General features: G+C 39.7%; 2 protein-coding genes across 3 annotated transcripts in view; one reads left to right on the top strand and one right to left on the bottom strand.

Moving 5' to 3' along the window:
* The first annotated feature begins 2722 nt into the window (after window positions 1–2722).
* Window positions 2723–7410, top strand: LOC127410222 (mRNA decay activator protein ZFP36L1-like). The gene is made up of 2 exons (XM_051645373.1): window positions 2723–2932; window positions 4593–7410. Exons 1-2 carry the CDS (start codon window positions 2882–2884, stop codon window positions 5595–5597), a joined length of 1056 nt encoding a protein of 351 aa, XP_051501333.1. The 5' UTR covers window positions 2723–2881; the 3' UTR covers window positions 5598–7410.
* Window positions 7411–13346: 5936 nt separating this feature from the next.
* The window catches only part of rad51b (RAD51 paralog B), a 67787-nt gene continuing 57482 nt past the window's right edge, over window positions 13347–23651 (bottom strand). For both annotated transcript variants that reach the window (XM_051645369.1, XM_051645368.1), the window contains one exon: window positions 13347–13541. In XM_051645369.1, the coding sequence (XP_051501329.1) occupies window positions 13426–13541 (116 nt within the window). In that variant the 3' untranslated portion in view covers window positions 13347–13425. The remainder of the gene's footprint in view (window positions 13542–23651) is intronic.

Here is a 23651-nt window from a genome sequence, read left to right as displayed (position 1 = left end):
AGGAAAACAATTTTTCCATGGGCCAAGCTTTATAAGTCCAAAATAAACCCATCTGTCACGAATCTCTAGTAAAATGTAGAAAACCTAAAACCCGGCTTTGCCTCCAGACAGAGAAAACATGTCTGCCCAATTGAAGTCCAGCCCATATATAAATTCTAACACACCACAAAATATGAGAAATGGTTTGTTATTTTAGATATTTCCTTTCAATAATCAGCTCCAGTTAAAAATGTATATAGCATATAAAAACCCTGTTTTTGTAGTCTTCAATAACAATATCTACAATTTGTTTTATTTTAGACATCTAAACATAACTGAATCTCCATCCCTGAAGAATTCAGCACTACAATAAAAAACGAGAGAGAAAGACGCAAAAATGCTATATATTTTGAGTGTCACAATAAACTATACACTCACCTAACACTTTATTAGGAACACTGTGATCCTAATAAAGTGCCCAATATGGTCTTCTGCTGTTATAGCCCATCCGCCTCAACTTTCGACGTGTTGTGCATTCTGAGATGCTATTCTGCTCACTACAATTGTACAGAGTGGTTATCTGAGTTACCGTAGCCTTTCTATCAGCTCAAACCAGTCTGGCCATTCTTTGTTGACCTCTCTCATCAACAAGACGTTTCCGTTCGCTCACTAGAAGTTTTTTTGTTTTTGGCACCATTCTGAGTAAACTCTGTTTACTGAGACTATTGTGTGTGAAAATCCCAGGAGATCAGCAGTTAAAGAAATTCTCAAACTAGTCCGTCTGGCACCAACAATCATGCCACAGTCGAAATTTTTCCTCATTCTGATGGTTGATGTGAACATTAACTGAAGTTCCTGACCCGTATCTGAATGATTTTATGCATTGCACCGCTGGCACACAATTGGTTGATTTGATAATCGCATGAATAATTAAGGATACATGTGTTCCTAATAAAGTGCTCGGTGTATCTATCAGAGTTATTTAATCAGCATGACAGGGCCGTAACCCCCATACCCATTGAGGGGGCAAACTGAGTTGAAATAGACTTTGAAAAGCACTTCTGTGAATACTTTGGATGCAGCTCTAAAGCTCTGATAAAACCTGAAACCGAAGGTCTTTGGCAAGGGACATTACGGCTGACAGAGCATTGAGAACAGGAGGTCTAACACAGTCCATGGGTCAGTTGAATCTGCAGAATATCTGGTAATGTTTGGAGAAAACAACACAGAAGAAACGAGAAAATATCAAAGGTTAACACACTCAAAAAATAGCTCTTTGGCTGAACTTGATTAAATTGTGGACAATGGTTCCACATGTTTGAAATGAGTTTTCCTAACTTAAAATTATTGTGTTATCTCAAAACAAACACTTTGATTAAAAAGACGTGTCAGTGTAAAATTAGCAACAAAAATTAGCAACAAAATTAGATTTGTCACTCTAACTCAAATAAATGTATTTCATTTCTTTATGTACTAACTAGTGAAAGTTTAGTAACTATGCTATGGTAAGCAAAGCAACTGCTCAACGAAGCAAGCAATCAAATTCGTGTGCGACATATACCTGTTCTCATCATTAGCTCAAGATTCACTCTTCAGAATAATGAGTACTAGGCTTGGGATCCATGCCTTTTTCACACATTGATAATCAGAAGGTTTCCCTAATGATTGCTGACATATATCGGGATCCTTTTCTACACTCAACAGTAAATGTTATATCACCCTCTTGTGGTCTCCCAACACTATTACTCCAGACTGTTAAATAGAAGGCGAACTGTGAATTGGAAAGCACGCAAATTAGGCTTCTAATTTAAATGTCGGCTAATTTGAATATATTGATGCCTCAAAATCAATAAAAAATATGCTGATCAATAATCAATGTATCGATATTTTACAACATCCTTAATGGTAACCCCCATTACACCAACATAACAGAAAATCTCAACATAACAAAATGCTAAACACTAACAAATATCCCCCTTTGTATTCATCTTGCTTAATTTTAACATTTACTCTCCTTATCGAGTCCCATGTAAAGCATACTGGGAAATGGAAATCCCCTGACCAGTTTCATCAATGCTACATAAACACCACAAAAAGTATTCATGTCTCACAACTCAAATAGATTAAGTAAACTTCCATTTAACACATTTGAATGGATAGAACATAATGAAATCAAGTTGTGACAAAATGTTCTAGAACTGTGTTGCTTTAGTTTTAATTTAGGAAATTAAACAAGCAGCAAAAATCCTTTTTTTTTTTTTTTTTAGAATTTTAGCCTTTATAGAATCTCAGCTGAAACTACACCCTGGAGGCAATGAAGGAGAATATCCTGGCTGCTGTTGTACAGCACTACAGTGTTAATTTTCAGTTCACATCACCCTCACTTTTACTCAAATATGTCCTTACAAAATATGTCCTTAAACAGGCCAACTGTACAATAAATTAAAAAGGACCAGTTGGTTAAAAGTCATCGCAAAAATGTCTAAAACATAGTTCTGAGGAAAGGTCTAGCATCATTAATCTAAAGATGCCACTCATGCATCATCACGGAGTTCCTTAGAATCTTTTTTGAAATCCTCATAAGTTGTTATTAAAGTGATCCTATGAAGAAACGATGCATTCATTGTCGAGTCAAAGTGCCACACACGTCACGTCAAAGCGCTAATACGATAGACGTGCGGAAAAGAGGCGTGGCCAGAACAACCCCCGCCCACTCCGCCAGGAAGACTGCACAAGTTTTTATAAAGGATATGCGCGCAAGTTTTGGCAGGACAGAGGGGGCTGTCTGCTGGGCAGAACTATATCAAAGACCCTTCAAACACAGGAATACTCCCACAGTGCCTTAACAAACCATCTGTTTGTCAACTCTGAAAGATTTTAAACGCCCCCCGGTTCGACAATAATGACTGCGACTGTTGTGTCTCCTTTCTTCGACTTCGAAGTGACGAATAAGGTAATATAGTGTTTTGGGGAAGTTGTTTATAGTGAATGTGTTACAGATCAAGAGCTCATTAACATAAAGCAGCATGTTTAGTAGTTATATATTCAGTATTATACACCGATGTCAAACTTTTCTGGCTTAAGTTTGTTAGAGTAAAACGGGAGGAGGAGGGCATCTTACTGGTGTTCTTTATCTAATCTTGTGGCTTTAATGATCTGCAGTCATCGATTAGGAAAGACAAAAAGACACTCTTTCCTTTGTCGTGTTTATGCGTCATCAGTAAATGTATACGTCGCAAAAGTTTAGCGCGCAAAAAAAGAAAAGCAAAAGTGTTTTAATTTGAATTAATACAAGGAGTGCTCGGTAGTTAGCTTGAGAAACGTGTTTGCGTTAGTCTTTGAATAGATTTATTTCTAAAGGACATTTTCTTATCCTCTTCTTGAGCAACAGTGGTTCTAACTTAAAAAAAACAAACATTTTAAATTCGTTTGTCCCATATAGTTTAAGTTTAGGTCTCTCTTTAAGTTAAGTTTTTATTTATTATTATTTTTAGGTTAGTTGTGGGTATATAAGTATATAAGGGGGTCTATAATAACAGCTTTATACTGTGTGAACATGCAACTCAACTGTGACGTAGAAGCAAAATAGTTTCAACAGAACGCACTAAGGGGCGTTCACACAGGACGCTTTTTTGCATTAAAAAAGAGCTAGACGCAACGTAATGGAGACTCGTGGCGAGACGCGTTTTAAAAGGTGAACTAACTGTTTTTATGCTGGTGAAAAAAAAATGCGTGACGCGACGCAACGGTCAAAGATGCAAAGCGTTTTGACGCATGTGCACACAGAGCAACAAAAAATAGCGAAAAACGCGTCGTGCGTGAACGCCTCAGAATGAGTTTGCTTCATTTCCTACCTTCACTATTTTAGTTCTTAAATTTACTACTTAAAAGGGATCCTGTCGTGATCAGTGTTCTCATCCTCAACACCATAATAAAATTATGTTTTATTACAATGCTTTTCTCCCTCTCTGTAAGTTATACGATGCCAGAGTAATAAACGAGGGTTTGTAACTTTCTAGTATCCCTTCAAGTGACGTTAAGTCTTTGCGTTTCACAGAAGTGTTGTGTAATGAATGATTACGGTATTGCGCGCCATTTGTGCTGTTACTGCAGACGTCGCATAAATTTCGAGACTTGTATCTCTGCAGAACAAAAACTGGCTTTTCCCAATCGGTGGGCGTTTTCAAACGATTGAGATTCCCTACTTTTATTGGTTAGTTTAGAAACGCCCACTAATTTCTACACTGAGATTCCCTACTTTCATTTGATAGTTTAGAAATGCCCATCCCGGTTTGAAAACGCCCACAGATTTGAAAGCACCAATTACTGTTCTGCAGAGACCTATGCTTCTAAATTTCACACGGTCCAGATTATGTGTTTTATGGCTTAGTAAACCTTTCACTTTTGAAGAGATTGCTGATTAGGTTAAAACTGCAGGCCCATTAGTGTTATCTTTAAAAAAAAAAAAAAATTTCCAAAGCATAACTGAACACAGGCCTTTATTACTCTGTAGGCCAGACCTGAAGACCATCAACATGTAATAAACTCTGGAGCAAAGGAAGTCATATGTGTGTCAAATATTTGAGACATTCTTTTGTTTACTTAATTTTCAGAACAGTGAGGTTATGTCCTACAACAGTACTCTCTCCAGTCCCCACTTACAGTCTGTCCCCTCCACTGGTCCCAACACCCCCTTTTTGCCCACCGGCTCCCTGCTGGACAGGAAAGTGGTGGGTACCCCTTCAGTGGGACTCTTTCAGCGTCGCCACTCTGTGTCCGTTACCAGCTCCAAATCAACACAAAACCAGTTTATGAACGGTCTCAAGATGGACATCTCGGCCTCCATGAGCATGAGCAACAACAACAAGGAGAACCGCTTTCGTGATCGGTCCTTCTCTGAAACCGGGGAGCGTCTAAGGCCAAGCAATATCACTTGCATTAGTGCCAACGGGAACAGCCAGGTCAACTCTAGTCGCTATAAGACCGAACTCTGCAGGCCCTTCGAGGAGAATGGCACTTGTAAATACGGTGATAAGTGCCAGTTTGCCCATGGGATGCACGAGCTTCGTAGTCTCAGTCGCCACCCCAAGTACAAGACCGAGCTCTGTCGCACCTTCCACAGCATCGGGTACTGCCCATACGGGTTACGCTGCCACTTCATCCACAATGCAGAGGAACGCCGTGGACCCCCTCCTCTCTCCGCCTTCAACAAGATGGAGCGTCCTCGCCTTCATCACAGCTACAGTTTCGCTGGTTTCACAAGCTCAGGGTGCTCCCAGGACAGCCCGACTTCTGTCACACCTCCGCCTATGTTTTCCACCGAGGACTTCACCGAATGGCCCAGCAACCCCTTTACTTACTCTAGTCAAGAGCTTGCCAACCTGTTTGAGCCCAGTTTAGGGGGCACCATTGTTCCTGAGCTGTCTGCTGCTCACTCGCCCACCGCACCCTCCTTCTTCAGGCCGATGTCTGAGTCTCCACCCAGCCCACCAGACTCCCTCTCTGACCAGGAAGGCTACCAGAGCAGTCTAAGCAGTCAGAGCGGATCCGAGTCACCAGTGCTGGATGTGACACGCCGCCTTCCCATCTTCAGCAGACTTTCTATCTCTGACGATTAAAACCTATGCTCAGAGATCCTGGGCCTCATTGAGAGAAAGCACAGAGAGAGATGGTGAGAAAGAGAGAGTAATTGTCCTTCTAGTAACCCTTTCCTCTCCTTGCCTTGTTTACAGCAGAGAAGTGGACTAAAGTACAGTGTTCTTGTAGCCACCAAGTCAAATCAGAAATCCTACTATCCAGTAGCAAGATGTCCTTAGGTATCTATAACATGCCTGACGTTAATGTAACAGAAGAGCTGTTCATCTCTGACCCCATTCAAATGTTCAATCAATCCATATTTAGTTTATTAAAGTCAATCTGAAGACCAGAGATTTTCAAAATTGTTCAAGGCAAGGACCTCCTTGCCAATTCAAGAAGCATCCTTATCCAAGAATCTACTGAATATTATAACAGTGGTGCTTTGTGTACTTGAAAGTGCCACTTTTCTTTCAGAAAATTCTCACGATAGATCATCGAGACATAAAGTGCCTATCATCGTTTTACAGTTTATGGGCTTTTCCAATTACTTTGATTTTCAAAGTTCTGGGGTAGAAAAGGCAAAATGAAAAAAAATCTTGGGTAAAGCTTTTTACGAGTCATCCTGAAAGATACTTATGTGTCTAGTGGTGCTAAATGTGCTATCACCGTGGTAATTATCCCTAGAACATGTGATCCCTTACAGTAAAATTGTATCTGCTTATGAAAGAGAGGATATCTGAGAGAGAGAATGTCCATTTCCTCTGTTCATGTTACCACTAAAGATGTGACTTCAGTGGCCACTAATTTCTTTCATTGTAAAAAGATTATTAAGATGTTCTATCATTAATTCAATATTGTATTTCCCATATTATTGTTGCTTTAATAATTATTATTACATCATTACAATTATTGTTGGTATCTTCTGTTTGGAAATGAAACTTTCAAACTGAAAGTTTTGCTTGTCACTGCTTATTTAACTTATCAAAAATTTATTTATTGCTGATTGTAAGCATTTTTTATTTTTTTTTTTGTATTTATCTGGATAATGAAACAATAGAATATATTTTCCTTTATGTTAAATTATGATCTTCCGTATTAATCGTAAGATTTTGATGACCTTTTTCGCTAAGTTTCAACAGTTAATATATTATACTGCAATGACATTTTTGTAACTACATTTTGATTTATTTTTAAAGTGAAACATAATTTAAAATTGTTTTACATTTTTATTTATTATTTTTTCACCCTAATGTTGGACTGCAGTATCAGGATGTTTATGCCTCTATAATCCTTTATTATTTGGCTCCGACCATTTAGAATGTAAACTGAGTTGTCTTGACAAAAACAGTAATGTGCCTGTAATTTTACAAATCCAATGTTTAGACTGGCATCCTCTTATTATGACTCATTATGGTATGAACAAATCGGCAACAATATGTGTTATATCACCAATGGTCCAAACCTTTGTTTGCATTATAATCCGACACGTATAAGGGAATAGTTAAATATGCATTTGTGCATTAATTATGCCCAGTTGAAACCATGTTATGTACATCAGCATGCATGTGTTGTTTTGATTTGTTATGACTCAAAAATATTATTTATTCACAGATTTTGGACCACATTTACTTGCTAAGTGCCTGACAGTACATTCCAAGAGTCTCGTACCTTTTTAGGATTGTAATCCAGAGTTGTTATATAGATTTTAGTACAAATTTAAGGTTAACAGAATTGACACTGAGAGCTACAGTTGAATGTGTCCTATGTTAGCAGCGTTGGCTGTTCACATCAATATGTTCTTTTGTAACGACAGATTGCAGTTTAAACCAATAAAATACCTATTTATAAGCAAAAGTACTGTCTTTTTTTACACAAATGACCTCGGAATGACTTCTCAGTGTTTTTTGTAAGTAGTGATACTAGTCTTCTTAACTGCATTAACCCTCTGATGAATATTTAAATCACAAAGGAAAAATATCTTCATGTTTTAAGAATATAGTCATTCCCAATCTCTGTATTTAATGGGGTCATCACCACCTTCACTGCTATGTTGGACTTAAGTTTTCATATACACTCACTGATAACTTTATTAGGAACACTATAGTCATAATAAAGTGCCCGACGTGGTCTTGTGCTGTTGTAGCCAATCCGCCTCAAGGTGCGACGTGTTGTGCATTCTGAGATGCTATTCTGTTCACTACAATTGTACTGAGTGGTTATCTGAGTTACTGTAGCCTTTCTATCAGCTCGAACCAGTCTGGCCCTTCTCTGTTGACCTCTCTCATCAACAAGGCGTTTCCATCAGCAGAACTGCCGCTCACTGGATATTATTTGTTTTTGCTACCATTCTGAGTGAACTCGCAAGAGACTTGTGCGTTAAAATCCCAGGAGATCAGCAGTTACAGAAATAGTCAAACCACCCCGTCTGGCACCAACAATCATGACACAGTCGACATCACAGAGATCGCATTTTTTCCCCATTGTGATGGTTAATGTGAACACTAACCGAAGCTCCAGACCCATATCTGCATGATTTTATGCATTGTACTGCTGCCACACGATTGGCTGATTAGAAAATTGCATGAATAAGTAGGTGTTCCTAATAAAGTGCTCAGTGAGCGTATAAGTAAAACAATGACATACAAATAGGTAAGCCATACATATTTAAGGAATATCGACAAATCCATAGTGGTTTGGATGTAACATCACACCCTGAATGGCTAAAAATGTCTTTTTAAGACCTGTCCATTGTAGTGGACACCATGCAATAGTTTATAAAAACATGATTTGGACTTAAGGCAGGGGGGAAACCATGAGGGCACATGATACTAAAATCTCACGCAAACAGCTGTGCTTGTTATTTCACAGGATTTGGTCTTTCTCCCAGGACAATTTCTTTTTCCTAAAAGCCACAAACTTGCATTCCATACTGAACACAATACAGTTGAGAAAAAACAGTATGAGGCGGGGTGTTGCTAATGAACTAGCTAAAGGCTCAAATCGTTTTCCTGGAAAAGCACTCAAAGACAGGAAATTAAAATTCTGTCCCGTCCCAATAGCAAGGTTGTGAAAACCCCAAAACTATGACTTTCCTTGGCGCTGATGTCAATGGCTTTTTAAATCTCTCTACTGCTTTCAGGAGCACTGGCAAAGCAGGGCCTCCTTTGGAACAGTCAGTTTGTTACTGTAGCAACAGCCAGACGGGTTCTTGTGTCTAAATGTTTGCTCACAACGTAACTAAACAAGCCCCATCCGAGTAGCTCAAAGTTTAGCATTTTCACTCTTTTAGCTCTAAAGGAATAGATCACCCAAAATGGACAATTATTTATTATTTATCATTTACTCACCAAACCTTCTTCTGTAGAACCCAAAAGAATGTAAGACAGCCCTTACAAAAAATCTAGAGTTCTGGCAAACTAGCTGCAAACTTGTCACAGTGATGAACTGTGTGGTGAACCTGCAGCAAACCTTTGGCAATAATGGACAATTTGCTGCATATTTGCCACAAAGCTCATTTGCATGTGAAAATAATCAGTGGCGAATAATTTGCCATGAACTCTCCATTTTTGTAAGCAAGATTGTCTGTGCTGCTCTTTCTAATGCAACAAAAGTAAATGATAACAGATACTGTTGAGCTCCGAAAAAGTATTATAAAAGTAGTCCATAAGACTTCTAAACTATATTCCAAGTCTTCTGAAACAATAGCTTTGTGTGAGGAAAAGCATATCCCACATATTTAAAGTCGGTATGAAATCAAAATTGACCTTATTTATTTTATTAATGCATGTTACTGGTCTTATTGTGAAGGATTCATCCATGTATATTTGCTATTTTATAAAAAAAAAATTGACCTCGTAATCTTTAAATCACAATGTCATAACTTGCTCTTCCGGTGACTCTTCTCTGCCGATGTGTACAAGTGGTAGTCCGTTTTAACCCTGCCCCTTCAAGAGTCTTGTAAACAAACTTGATGTCAAAGCAGCTAATGCAGAGATAAAAAAAGTGTATTTTTGGCTGTTTTCCCCCAAAACTCAGGTTCCATACACCAAACTTCCTTGGTTTGAAGAAGGAATAATGGCAAATTTTTGGTTGTGTTCAAGACATTTCACGCTTGAATTGCTGAGGTGATCACTATTGGAAACACCGCAACTCGGATGTCTCTGGAATTTTTCAGATTTTAAAATGCATTTATCTTGGGATGTACAGCACGAGTAAATGTTTTTTTTCCCCCTTTATATTTAGAGTATTGTGATTCAAAATGTTAAAATACTGTGATCTTTTACTCGCTCATTTCTCAACAGCTACAGGCTTGTCATAAGCAAAGGCTGCAAGGTTCTATTACCAGTGTGTTGAGATCGCTGCTCAATTTTCTCAGTAACCAACTCCGTCTCGAACAGCACGGTGGAAGGGGTGTGCTTTTGTGTTGACTGCAAACACGCATTCAGATCTGCCTCCAGTATGCAACGGGCACTTTTCACAATCTAATCAACAACCGATGGATGAACTCAAGTCCCCACCCTAAATTTTTTTCCTTGTTCAATAAGCCATTTCACTCAGAAATACATCACAATACGGAAGTTGTCATAACTTCCATTTCATGCCGACTTTAAATTGGTGTTATCACGAGACATGTGAAAACCAATGGTGTTTTGCATTTTTGACATCAAATCTGGTGCAATGCATCTTCACATACAATATTTGAATATTTGAATGCAAATGAGAGCAGCGGCAGAGGGTAGATTTTAAGCAAATAATAACTTATATTTTGGTCTGCAGATCCAAATAACACGAGTCATGTGGACTTATTTTGTTTGGAGCTCGGAGTTCGTCACCATTAAAGGAATATTCCGTGTTTAATACAAGTTAAGCTCAATGGACAGCATTTGTGGCATAATGTTGATTACCACAAAAAATCATTTAGACTCATCCCTCCTTTCCATTGGAATATTTCATTAGTATTCATTGTATTGAAAAGATCAAAATAAACATTCTGCCTAAAACCTCCTCTTGTGTTTTACAGAAAAAAAAAATGAAATGATATGGGTCAAGCATGGCAGTAATCCAGCATTGGGGTTTATCATTTTAGGGAAATATGCAGTAAGTGTTATTCTGTCAAGAACATACAGGACAATCAATTCTTCAGTTAACAGTTGGCTTCCATTAACATCATGGCTGTGGGTCACTGGGCCTTTAAGAACAGACATGGAATAAGGCCAGTTGCAGTTGAGCAATAATTGAGCTGTAGACTTTGTAATTCCTCTATCAGCTCTTTATGTTCCCCTGAGTGTTTCAGAGGGCAATGAGTAAATAAAGCAGTGCTCAACGTTGAGTTTCAAGTTTCAGAAGCCTGACACGATTTGCACTAATGAGGTTGTGGAAGGGGCATTTTGAAGAGTTTTCAGTGAGGAAAAGGGTTTGGTTTTTGATATAACCTTGAAACTGTGTAGTAACTGAATTTGTTTATTCATATAATTTGTTTACAACCTTTAAAAGAGGCTCACAATGCAGAACAGCACACAAGGTTCTGAACAGAGCCGACTTCTGGTAACAACCCCCCCCCCAAAAAAAGGAAACATTGGTGAAAAAAAAAAATAATCAAGGCTAATTTAAATCCAGAGTCTACTGATATTTGACTGGAAGAATTCAGCAGTTTTTTTCTCAGCTTAAAATATTGCCCTGCAAAGACAAAATGCAGTAACTACTATATGGCAACACTGAAACAGAAAAATGGCTTTAAAGGAATATTCCAGTTCCAACACATGTTAAGCTCGATCAAAAGCAATGGTGGCATAATGTTGAAAGCACAAAAAATATTTAGACTCATCCCTCGCTTATTTAAAAGAAAAGGCAAAAATCGTGGTTACAGTAAGGCACTTAGAATGGAAGTGAATGGGGCCAGTCCATTAACATTAAAATACACAGTTTCAAAGCTATAGTCACAAGACGTAAACTTTATGCATGTTAACTTGAATTTAGTGCAATAAAATCAGGGATTTACTAGCGTTATGGCGTTTACCAGATTACAGGTTTTACCGCATTACGTCGTCATGCCAATAAAGTTGGAAATAACTTTACACCGATTAGTAAGCGATTTTATCACACTAAAATCATGTTAGCATGTATAATGTTTATGTCTTATCACTATCTTTTGAAACCGTGAGTACTTTAATGTTTATGCTCTGGCCCCATTCACTTGCTTTATAAGTGCCTTACTGTAATTTTTTTTTAATGAACTAGGCACGAGTCGGAATCATTTTTCAGAATAAAGCCTAAGAAGAGTAAATGTGCCAGTCCTCAGTTCTTTTGTATGGTTAGTTTTAGCTGTAGGACTGAGACAGCCAGAGGTGAAGGATAAGTACAGATTACCGTGGACTTTGCACTGTTAGGATTGCATGTCTCTCTGCTCTGATTTTATATTCTCTGTGTAAGTTCTCCACCCTTCTTTCAAGAGCAAATCCTTCATCTGGCACAAACTCACACCAGTGATGTGATTATTAAAACTCACAGTTCCTAAGAGAGCTGGTTGGCAGGGGATTAAGGAGAGATTCTTCTCTGGAAGGAAGGAAAATGTTCTTCTCCTCGCTGCAGACACAGGCAGAGATATCGCCACACGTCAACCATTACCCAATCTGTCAAAATATGTCAGCTTCTACAGCCTATCAGGCTTCTTATGTAGGGTGGGGAGGAGAGATATACAAAAAAATGATGAAAGAGAGAAAATAATAATACCTACTCTGCAATGTAGACAATCTGCTGTTAGAGAGAACTATAGATCTCTTTCAGATGTCACAGTCGTTTGCACTGTCAGCAGAATCTGCTCATGAAATTAGAAAGAAATTAAGACTGGAAAACGTTGACTTTGAATAATAATTTGATTCATTAGTGTGCATAATGTAGAAAAGGTGTACTTACTCCTACTTGTCCTACAGTGACATTAAACAGGGGCCGGATTCATGAAACGTTTGAGAACTTTTGTAATTTTATTTTTTTTAAGAATTTCGTGAATCCGGCCCTAACAGTACTTTACACACACAGGGAAGCAGTTTTTATTTAAAACACTTAATAAATATATATTGACAAAGTATAAGGATAATATGTGTCATTATCCTTAACATGTGTACATGTGCACAACCAAAAGCAAAACAACTCGAAAAAGGAGGAACCACTCAAAATAACACCACTGTTCATCTAATCAGCCAAACTTCCCTTTAAGGCAGAGAGGCACCATGGGAACAGGAGTCATGGGAATAGAAGCCATGACAACGGCCAGTCAGGGTCAAGAAGCGTTTGTCCAAGACTGCAGTCCTATCTTAGAGCTAGAGAAAGGAAAATGAACTCTGTCAATCAATAGCCGACTGAGGTTTCAGATTTCTAACTAGATGAACATTTAGGTAATGTTCTACAAAGGGGATGCTCGGTGGTCAACCTGTGGAGTCTGCACCATCTGCTTTGTGTCATTCTGTCTGTTGTTCTTTTTGATACCATAAAGAACAATCTCTGCTGATCCACCACATGTTCCTGCAATGTTTAACCATGGCTTTAACTACACGGTACCTTTACATATCTGAAAGAAATCAGAGCAAATCTAGTTTTTAATGGTGCTAGGAATATCACCTAATAGATAGTTTCATAATACCTCTACAATTTCAATAGCATCAGGCAAACGGAAGTCTATCTTTAGTTCATCAAATGACCATCAAACCAACCTTGATGTACAAATGCATCATCACACCTTGTTATCTTCAGATAATGTACATCATTAAGAGTTTAAATGACTCAGAAAACATTGGTCACTTCACGTGTTTATTGGCATTAAAAATAACTGTACAGGTCAATAACAGTCACTTAGTTCTGCAGCCAAAGGAGTTGTCAACATGTAGAGGGCATGGCCTGGGATAGGTTGTAGCTTAACCCCGTCCTCACTCTGATTGGCTGAAGCCCCGGATCTGTTCCTTGGTTTAAAAAATGTTCTGGGTTATCATCCCCTAGAAAACATAGAAGAATGAAACTGTTTAAAAAATATTTCCATTTTATCAGGTTGAATTTTCATCTGCTTAACCTCAGAAATTCTAAACTCCTGTGCCCTGGTATCTCAAACACAAAAATCCTTAAATGAGAGACTGATCTCACTGACCAGGTTTACACGCACTTCAGAAAACGGTTTATTCCAGGGTTTTATCAGAAAGCGGCATTCTAAAATGTCATGTAAACAAGAAGGCCAATTTCCTTATGGCATTTAAGGGATTCAGAGAAAGTGGTTTAACACACTCGGGATTCTCCCGGGGAACATGGCTATTGTGGCCATGTAAACAAATAAGCAGCATTCTGATGGGTGTTATAAGAGTGCGCATGTGCTTAATAGACCGGATAACAAATGTCATAGGATGGAGCCCAACAACAATTCAACATTTCTGGGAGTACAGTGGGAAAAGCACATATACTATAAACTCATTTTTATTTGTACTTGTATAGTGCTTTTCACAACACACATCGTTTCAAAGCAGCTTTACAGGAAATCATGCATTAACAAAAAATGAGACTGTAATATCTATAAAGTCTCAGAGTGATCATTGTGTAGTTTGATTAAATATGATTATAAATTGTGTATAGAAATTAAATAATTAAATAATAATTGTATTTAGAACCCCTGTGAGCAAGCGGAGGGCGACTGTGGCAAGGAACACAAAACTCCATAGGATGATGGTTAATGGAGACTATACCCATTTATACACACTAATGTAAAATATTCACTTTTCTTTGCATTAACATATATGTGCCCATACATTAGGGGAATCCCTGATTTTTACATAAGAGGGAAACCCCACTATTGCAGAGCAATTCCGCTGCAGGTCATGATGCAAAGTTAAGGAAACAAAAACAGCAACAACTCTGGTATATCTGGAAATAAAGCAAAGCAACAGAGAATAAGATAGTGAAGTCTTCTTTGGATGCCATGTTTGTTATTTACACAAGCGTGGTGGGGAAATTACACTGCTGTGGAGAAAGCTGCTTACTGACCGATCCTTATGTATATGGGAGTGAAGAGTACACCGCTTAAACAGTGCATGTAAACCGGAACATGGCTTTCTCGCAATCATTTGCTTTCTGGTGTCCATGTAAATGTAGTAATTGTGAATTAGGTGACAATAGCTTGAAAGCTCTTCAGCTGAAATCAGTCTGTGCATACCGCAATTTTAACCATTGCTCCCCAGTGGCTAAAGCTGGAAGTGCTGTTGAATGTATGGCCACATGTGAGCTCCAGTTTTTGGGTGAAATGTCCAAAGAGTGGCGGGAAAAGCGAGTTGTAAAGGGAGTTATTTTTAGTTGTAAATTATGTAATACAGTCAACAGGAATGCATATTTGAATTAATCATACTCCCTAACCCAAACCCTAAAAAATTACCATCAGTGGAGTAAAAAATGTAGGTTCAGAGGGAAAATGCAACCTCCGAATCATGCTTATCATTGATTATGTGAATGCGATTACTTCCAGGTTTCCACGGGACCAGAACCCTAATACTGGGGCTGCTCACGGAACATGCTATCAGTAGCATTTGAACACATCTGAACTGATGCAAAAATGTCTGATGGGGGATGCCACTTGTCAGTAACTCGGCAGAATGGGGTCGATGTCAGGGTACTGGAACTTTCACTACTGTTGCAATAGGCCCTTTCCCACTGCATATACAAAAGCCTGTTTTAGGTACTTTTCCCTGGGACTAGGAAGGGAGTGTGTACAGTTTCGGGCTCACCTGCGGCTCTGTGTGCACCGTGCGCTATATATCCTCGGGTAATGTCAGCGTAAATAACTAATCAAACATCGATGTATTACCAGTATACAGCTTGCCATTTTCAACTTCACACTAACGTGTGCAGAACTGTGATGTCATCAACTGATTTAACATACAGTTAAATAGGACAGCTTCACTCTGTAGAAAGTTGACCCATGTGAAACAGGCAGAGCGTGTATTCAGAGTGATACAGGTGCATTAGTGAAGGTTATAACTGTGCATGTCTATTTGGTGCTTTATTTTCTTCGCCAAACTGTATGATCCAGATGCGTCATTAAACTTGAGATGAACCGCGGTGCAAATGCTTACCGAACCATGGGTGGTGAACCGTACGGTTCATTTTTTTACTGAGAACGGTTACACCCCTAGTGCAAGGGGGGCTCTGTAGCACCCCCTTGAAAATGGGCATGTAAGGGGGGCTCTATAGCACCCCATTTTAACCTATAATCACCAAAATGTTTACATATATAGTTCTCATAAAGCCGAACAACTTTCATACAGTCATTAGCTCTGACCAACAGGAAGTTGGCCACTTTGGATTTTTTGAAAATTACAGGCTCTGAACTTTTAAATACTCCTCCTAGGGGATTCATGTGACTGGCACCAAATTTGTGCAACATCATACCAAGACACTGCAGATGCTAAATTGCAAACAGGTTTTTTATATTTTAACGGTGTCGCCACGGCGAAGCTTCAAAATTCTTTAGAATAATGTCAAGACACTGCTGATGTAAAATTGTAAAGGAATATTTGATATTTTAAATACTGTTTCCACGGCAACACATTAATTGTTATTATTCCATTCTTCCTATATTTCGGTGTTTTTGAGGTACTTGGCATGCTTACAATTTCATTAAATTTTGCACACACATCAGAGTCGTCGGCCATTAGGGCTGGGCAAAAGTTCAAACATGGGCAAACAGATTTTTGATATTTTGAAAGGTGTCGCTATGGCGAAGCAATACATTTATGGTGAAAAATGGGAAACAGGAAGTGCCTTATATCTTCTGTGTGCATTGTGTGATTTTGATGAAAATTCAGCTGTATGTTAGGTAATGGGGGATGATCACATGGATGTGACTATTATGGTTCACGGTCATAGCGCCAACAACTGGCAGCAGGAAGTATGGCACTTTTAACAGACTTTGAAATAGCCCTCTTGTGTTTACATGAATTGCTTCAAAATTGTTTAGAATAATGTCAAATGTATGTGTCCACCTTGCATTGTTTTCCAAAAGCCACCAGGTGGAAATGGACCCATGGTGCTTGGGTCCGTCATCGCTGCTTGCAGCTATATTTCATTTTATTAGCTAATCATCTGATATGGCAGCAGTGCAATGCATAAAATCAAGCAGATACTTTTCAGGAGCATCAGTTAATGTTCACATCAACCGTCAGAATGGGGAAAAAAATTTGATCTCAGTAATTTCAACTGTGGCATGATTGTTGGTGCCATCCAGTGACCGGCATTTCTACGGATGGAAACACCATGTTGATGAGAGAGGTCAATGGAGAATGGCCAGACTTGTTCGAACTGACAGAAAGGCTACGGTAACTCAGATAACCACTCTGTACAATTGTAGTGAGCAGAATAGCATCTCAGAATGCACAACACATCGGACCTTGAGGTGAATGAGCTACAACAGCAGAAGACTATGTCGGGCACTTTATTAGAACCATAGTGTTCCAAATAAAGTGTGCAGTGAGTGTATATATATATATATATATATATATATATATATATGTGTGTGTGTGTGTGTGTGTGTGTGTGTGTGTGTGTGTGTGTGTGTGTGTGCATGTGTGTGTATAAATTATTGTTTGAATTGCTTTTGATAGGGAATTACATCAAATCAAATCCCTTTATTGTCACTCAACCATATACACAAGTGCAACAATGGGTGAAAGTCTTGGGTGCAGTTCCAAGTGACATGGCAGTATGACAATTACAATAAACATCTGATTTACACATAATACAGTTTACACAACTTGTTACACAACACAATATACACCTAATAATAAACAATATACAGTATACACAAAATAAGAAGACTATATACACAATACAAATAATATACAATATACAGTATACAAAAAATAAGAAGACTGTTTACAATAAAACGTACCAGGCAGTGATGCAGCCATTCAGGATGCTCTCTACAGTGCTGGTGTAGAACCGTATGAGGATGTGGTGGTTCATTCCAAACTTTTTCAGCGTCTCAGGAAGAAGAGGCACTGGTGAGCCTTCTTCACAATGGCCTCAGTGTGGACGGACCATGTGAGTTTCTCAGTGATGTGGACACCGAGGAACTTGAAGCTGCTGACTCTCTCCACCGGTGCTCCATAGATGCTGATGGAGCTGTGTTCTCTGTCTTTTCACCTCAAGTCCACCACAAGCTCATTGGCCTTACTGACGTTGAGGGAGAGGTTGTGCTCCTGACACCAGCGTGTCAGTGTGTGCACCTCCTCTCTGTAGGCTGTTTCATCATTGTCAGTGATCAAACCTACCACCGTTGTATCATCAGCAAACGTAATGATGGCATTGGAGCTATATGTTGCCACACAGTCGTGTGTATAGGGAATACAGGAGTGGGCTGAGAACATAGCCCTGCGGGGCCCCAGTGTTGAGGGTTAGTGATGAGGAGATGTTGCTGCCCATTTTAACCACCTGGCGTCTGCCTGACAGGAAGTGCAGGATTCAGCTGCACAGCGAGCTGTTTAAGCCCAGAGCCTGGAGTTTCACATCAAGCTTGGAGGGCACTATGGTGTTGAATGCTGAGCTGTAGTCTACAAACAGCATTCTCACATGTGTTCCTTTTTTCCAGGTGGGAGAGCAGTGTGTAGAGTAGATGGATCAGGTTACGTCCACTACATAGATGGAGAGTGAACTAACCTCTGTAGCTTCGGCCGCAGGAGCTCTCTCTGTGAGGGTGGTGTTGTTTTCCTCAAAACGAGCATAAAAAGCATTAAGCTCATCCGGGAGAGAGGCAGCGGTGTTCACGGCGGAGTTTTTATTCCCTCTGAAATCCGTGATGATATTAATTCCCTGCCACATGCTTCTAGAGTCGGTGTTAAACCGTCCTTCAATCTTGCCCCTGTACTGGCATTTGGCTGCTCTGATAGTTTTGCGGAGGGCATAACTGGCTTGTTTGTGCTCCTCCGCATTAAAGGATTAAAAGCGCATTAAGTGCTGCACGAAAATCGCTATTAATCCACGGTTTCTGGTTAGGGAAGATCCGTATTGTTTTGGTTGGCATTACATCATCTATGCTCTTCCTGATGAAACACATTACGATATCAGCGTAGACCTCTATGTCATCATCAGAGGCAGACCAGAACATCTCCCAGTCCACGTTATCAAAACAGTCCTGTAGCACAGAATCTAATTGGTCCGACCAGCACTGGATCGTTCTGAGGGCAGGTGCTTCCTGTTTCAGTTTCTGCTTGTAAGCGGGCAGAAGGAGAATGGAAGAGTGGTCCGATTTGCCAAATGGTGGGCGGGTGAGGGATTTGTAGCCATCCCAGAAGGGAGAGCAGCAATGGTCCAAAACCTGGTCCCCTCGTGTGTTGCAACTGATGTGTTGGTATTTCGGTGCTATTGACTTGAAGTTGGCTTTATTAAAGTCCCCGGTCACAATGAACGTGGCCTCAGGGTGCATTGTTTCCTGCTTGCTTATACTCCCATACAATTCCTTGAGTGCCCGGTCTGTATCGGCTTGTGGGGGGATGTACACAGATGTGATAATGACCGCTGTGAATTCCCTCAGTAGCCAGAATGGTCGACACAGAACCATGAGAAATTCCAGATCAGGAGAGCAGAAAGACTTGATAGAATGTACGTTCCTCTGATCACACCAGGATTTGTTGATCATAAAACATACACCACCACCTCTGCCTTTACCTGAGAGGTCTTTCACTCTGTCCATTTGGTACACTGAGAACCCCACGGGTTCGATGGCTGAGTCTGGAATCTCCGCAGACATCCAAGTTTCTGTAAGGCAGATAATGCAGCAGTCCCTCGTCTCTCGTTGGAAAGAGATCCGCGCGCTCAGCCTGCAGAACTTGTTGTCCAGAGACAGTTACCCCGTAACTGGTTAGAGACCAATACAGATGTTCACTTGGAGTGTGGAAGATTGCATATAGAGGTGGCTTGAGAATAAGTTATCTACCATATTTGTGGCCTCTGGGAGCGGTCGACCACAGTGATGCTCTTTTTTCATTCAGTGATGCAAATTCATTAAACAGTTGTGCCACTTTGGTGCCTGGTATTTCAAATCTTATTCACTAACCACCCGCAATCTAGTTTAAGCAGGCTTAATCAGCTTACTGAATCTAAGCTGCGTCTTGAGTATTTAAATTAAGTTGTTGTCATTCCTTTCAGTGCAAACACACCTCCTTTCTATGTAAATTAGGTGTCAGGATTACAGTAGTGGGTGATGCTGTGCAGTCCCGACAGAGTGTGCCAGCCAGATCAAGGGGGTCTGCTGTGTCCTCTGCTAAACAGCGCTCAGAATCGGCCCGCAAGATCGGAATTGCACATGGCAATTGTGCTTGGCAGCAATTTTGTTGTTGTGTTTGCACCGTTGCATGATCTGCATAATTCCTTTAATGATTCGGGTGCTAAGCTGGCACAGACAGCGCATGCACTTTTATTGGCCACAAATCATTCTTAGTGAACTCCCACCATAGAATTGTAGAGGGAACAAGGATGGGTCCATCAAAATAGAGACTACCTGTCTTCTTTAACTGTCAGGCCTGTGTGTGGTCCTCCAGGACTTGGGAAACCAAAGAGGTCAGCAGCCATGAACAGTGAATTTGGCCTGTCTAATCTCCCCACACCCACCTACCCAGCTCTGCACAGGCTGGAGAGCAATGCTCTGCATAATACTATTTTGGTGTGCAGATCTTTTTCAATATACACTGATAAGCAAAAACATTATGACCACCTGCCTAATAAACTGTTGGTCCTCTGCGTGCCACCAAAACAGCACCAACCCGCCAAAGCATGGACTCTACAAGACCCCTGAAGGTTTCCTGTGTTATCTGGCACCAAGACATGGTGTCCTGTGGTATCTGGCAGCAGATCCTTCAAGTCCTGTAAGTTGCAAGGTGGATCCATCGTGGATCGGACTTGTTTGTCCAGCACATCCCATTTATGGAGGCCACACCTTTACCACTTCATCATGTTCCTCAAACCATTCCCAAACAATGTATGCAGTGTGGCAGGGCGCATTATTCTGCTGAAAGAGGCCACTGCAATCAGGGAATACAACTGCCATGAAAGGGGTGTCAAATTGACGTCCACATGAATGGTCGGACCCAGGGTTTCCCAGCAGAACATTGCCCAGAGCATCACACTCCCTCCACCAGCTTGTCATCTTCCCACAGTGCATCCTGGTGCCATCACTTCCCCAGGTAAATGGCACACATGTACACGACCGTCCACGTGATGTAAAAGAAAACGTGACTCATCGGACCAGGCAACCTTCTTCCACTGCTCCAAGGTCCAGTTCCGACGCTCACGTGGCCATTGTAAGCGCTTTCGATGGTGGACAGGGGTCATGGGCACACTGACCGGTCTGCGGCTACGCTGCAGGGTGCGATGCACTGTGTGTTGTGACATATTCCTCCCATAAACATCATTAAAATTTTCTGTGACTTGTGCCACAGTAGACCTTCTGTCGGTTCAGACCAGATTGGATAGCCTTCATTGCCCTCACGCATCGATGAGCCTTGGGCGCCCGACACCCTGTCGCCGGTTTGTGGTCTGTGGTTTGTCCCTCCTCGGACCACTGTTGGTAGGTACTCACCACTGCTGACCGGGAGCACACCACAAGCCTTGCTGTTTCTGAGATGCTTTGACCCAGTCATCTGGCCATAACGATTTGGCCCTTTTCAAAGTCCCTCAGTTCTTCACACCTGTCCATTTCTCCTGCATTCAACACGTTGATTACGAGAACTAATTGTTCGCTTACCATCTAATCTACCCAGACCTTGATATGTGGCCTTGTTAGGAGATGATCAACGTTAGTCGCTTCACCTGTGAGTGGTCATAATGTTTTGGCTCATCTGTTTACTTTTAAATTACCTAGCTAGGCTTGTGTAAAATTTGTAGAACATTAGATGAATTTTTTAGATATACTGAAAAAAGCTGTATTATTAGCTCTACCTTATTTATACCTTATTCCTTTTCCCCTCATCTTTTAACTGTCAAAAATGTTTGATATAACTATTACTAAATTGTGTTCTTCTCTAAACATTCATACTAGATACTGAGGCATGTACATGTCCAAGAGTGCTTTGGCACATTTTTAACTGTTTTTCCAGTTCCTCAACAAATACTTCTTCTTTCAGCTTCCAAGAGAAAGTGCAAAAAATTTCACCTCAAATCTGTCTTTGTGTCTAAAAAGAACAGGGTTGGGGAGTAACGAAATACATGTAACGGGATTACGTATTTAAAATACAAAATATAAGTAACTGTATTCCACTACAGTTACAATTTAATTCATTGGTAATTAGAATACAGTTACATTCAAAAAGTATTTTGATTACTGAAGAGATTACTTTGCATTTTATTGTCATTTGTTTCATTTAATATTTAGTCCTTTCAGATGGAAAACATTTATACATATAAATGATGCAATCCAAAGTGCATTTGAACAGCGGTGAAACACTTTCTTATGATGTGTTACATTCATACAAGCAGACAGAGAAGTTTGAAGCAGAAGAAATAGAAATAAACCTTGTGTAAATTGTCAGCTTTACGCTAAGCTAAAATTTCTAGCTATTTTACATGCACGTGTTACCAGGCACGATCATATATTTTTAATCAAGAAAATTCACGTTGGATCATAATTTCTTTTTTCTGGTAAGACCTTTGATATTAGGGCAAAAATCGTATTCTTGATAATAATTTTTGTATTGTTTTCCTGTAAAAATATCAAAAAATCCTTAAAACAAGATCAATTTGATTTATCTCGTTTTAGAAACAACACTGCATATTTAGGTTTTTGAGAATGTATTTTTAACATGTGTATTTTGTCTTACTGTACTGGCAGAGTTTTTATAGTCAAACAAGTGAAAAAATCTACCAGTGCTGAAGAAGTAATCCGAAGTATTTAGAATACATTACTGACCTTGAGTAATCTAACGGAATTTGTTACAAATTACATTTTACAGCATGTATTCTGTAATCTGTAGTGGAATACGTTTAAAAGTAACCCTGAAAAATAATAAACTGTTCTGGGAATCCCCAGCGTAATCGCATCAGGCACAAACGGAATTAGCCTGGATTTAGTCCTGTCTAATGCCACAAAACAGTTACAGCAAAGTCAATGAATGACTGTAAGGCAATCACCAGGAATAGGACTGAGACTGGTTCATTTGGCAGGATGCGTTAGGTTATAAAAAATCTGTTTTATTCATGTAAGGGAAATATTATACTTGCTCACAATATAATTAAAGAGAAAAATAGAATTGAAGAGATTACAACAAGTTGATGAGAGTTGGTGGACAGTGAAGGGTTAAGTGTGTTTCCTGCAGGAGAATAAATTAAATGCGGCCATAATCACATTGCAGGAATGCAGTCAGTGTACTCTGTGAAACACCCCCTAAGCCCTGGCTCTGCTCCACTCTCAGCGCCTCACACAAAGACAGCTTTGTTCTCTCTCCTACGCTTCTCTTTCCCTTTCTCTCTCTCTCTCTTCTTTTTATTTCTTTGACTCCTTCTCCTAGCTCTGATTTGCATTCCTCCTTACCTCGATCCCAGTTTTACTTTCTCTCTCTCTGTCTACCTCTTCCACTCTCTTTTTGTGTAACTCTTTTCAACTTTTACTTTCTTTTTCATGTATTCTGGGTTTTTCCCCATGTCTTCCCGCATTTTTTATTTAGTTTGGAATATCATATTTCTAAACAGCATTGAATCATTTGATTCATGTTGTGTAATTGCTTGTTTTCTCTAGAAAAAAAGGTTCATGATTTATAAAGAAAAGTTGATGAAAGCAGCAGCAGGAGAAAACATATTTTTTGTCTCACCCAGCTCCATGTCATGCTGAGACTTTAGAGAATCATACCTATAGACCAGGGGTGTCCACATTTTTCTATTGGGGGCCAGATGCAGAAAACAAATATGGTGTCGTGGGCTGCATCGCTGTTATAATTAAAAAAAAGGGCTAGATGCTAGATTACTAAAACCTGTATCAATCATTAAATATTAATATGTTTAATACATAAGACTAAACAACATGAGAAAACTGTCCTAAAAACCTGAGCTCTTGAAATAAAAGCATTTAATGAATATACTGAAGT

This window comes from Myxocyprinus asiaticus, chromosome 19 (assembly GCF_019703515.2).
Source record: "Myxocyprinus asiaticus isolate MX2 ecotype Aquarium Trade chromosome 19, UBuf_Myxa_2, whole genome shotgun sequence".
Taxonomy (NCBI): Eukaryota; Metazoa; Chordata; class Actinopteri; order Cypriniformes; family Catostomidae; genus Myxocyprinus; species Myxocyprinus asiaticus.
The sequence above is the reverse complement of the archived record's forward strand: the minus strand, read 5'-3'. Positions and strand labels throughout refer to the sequence as shown.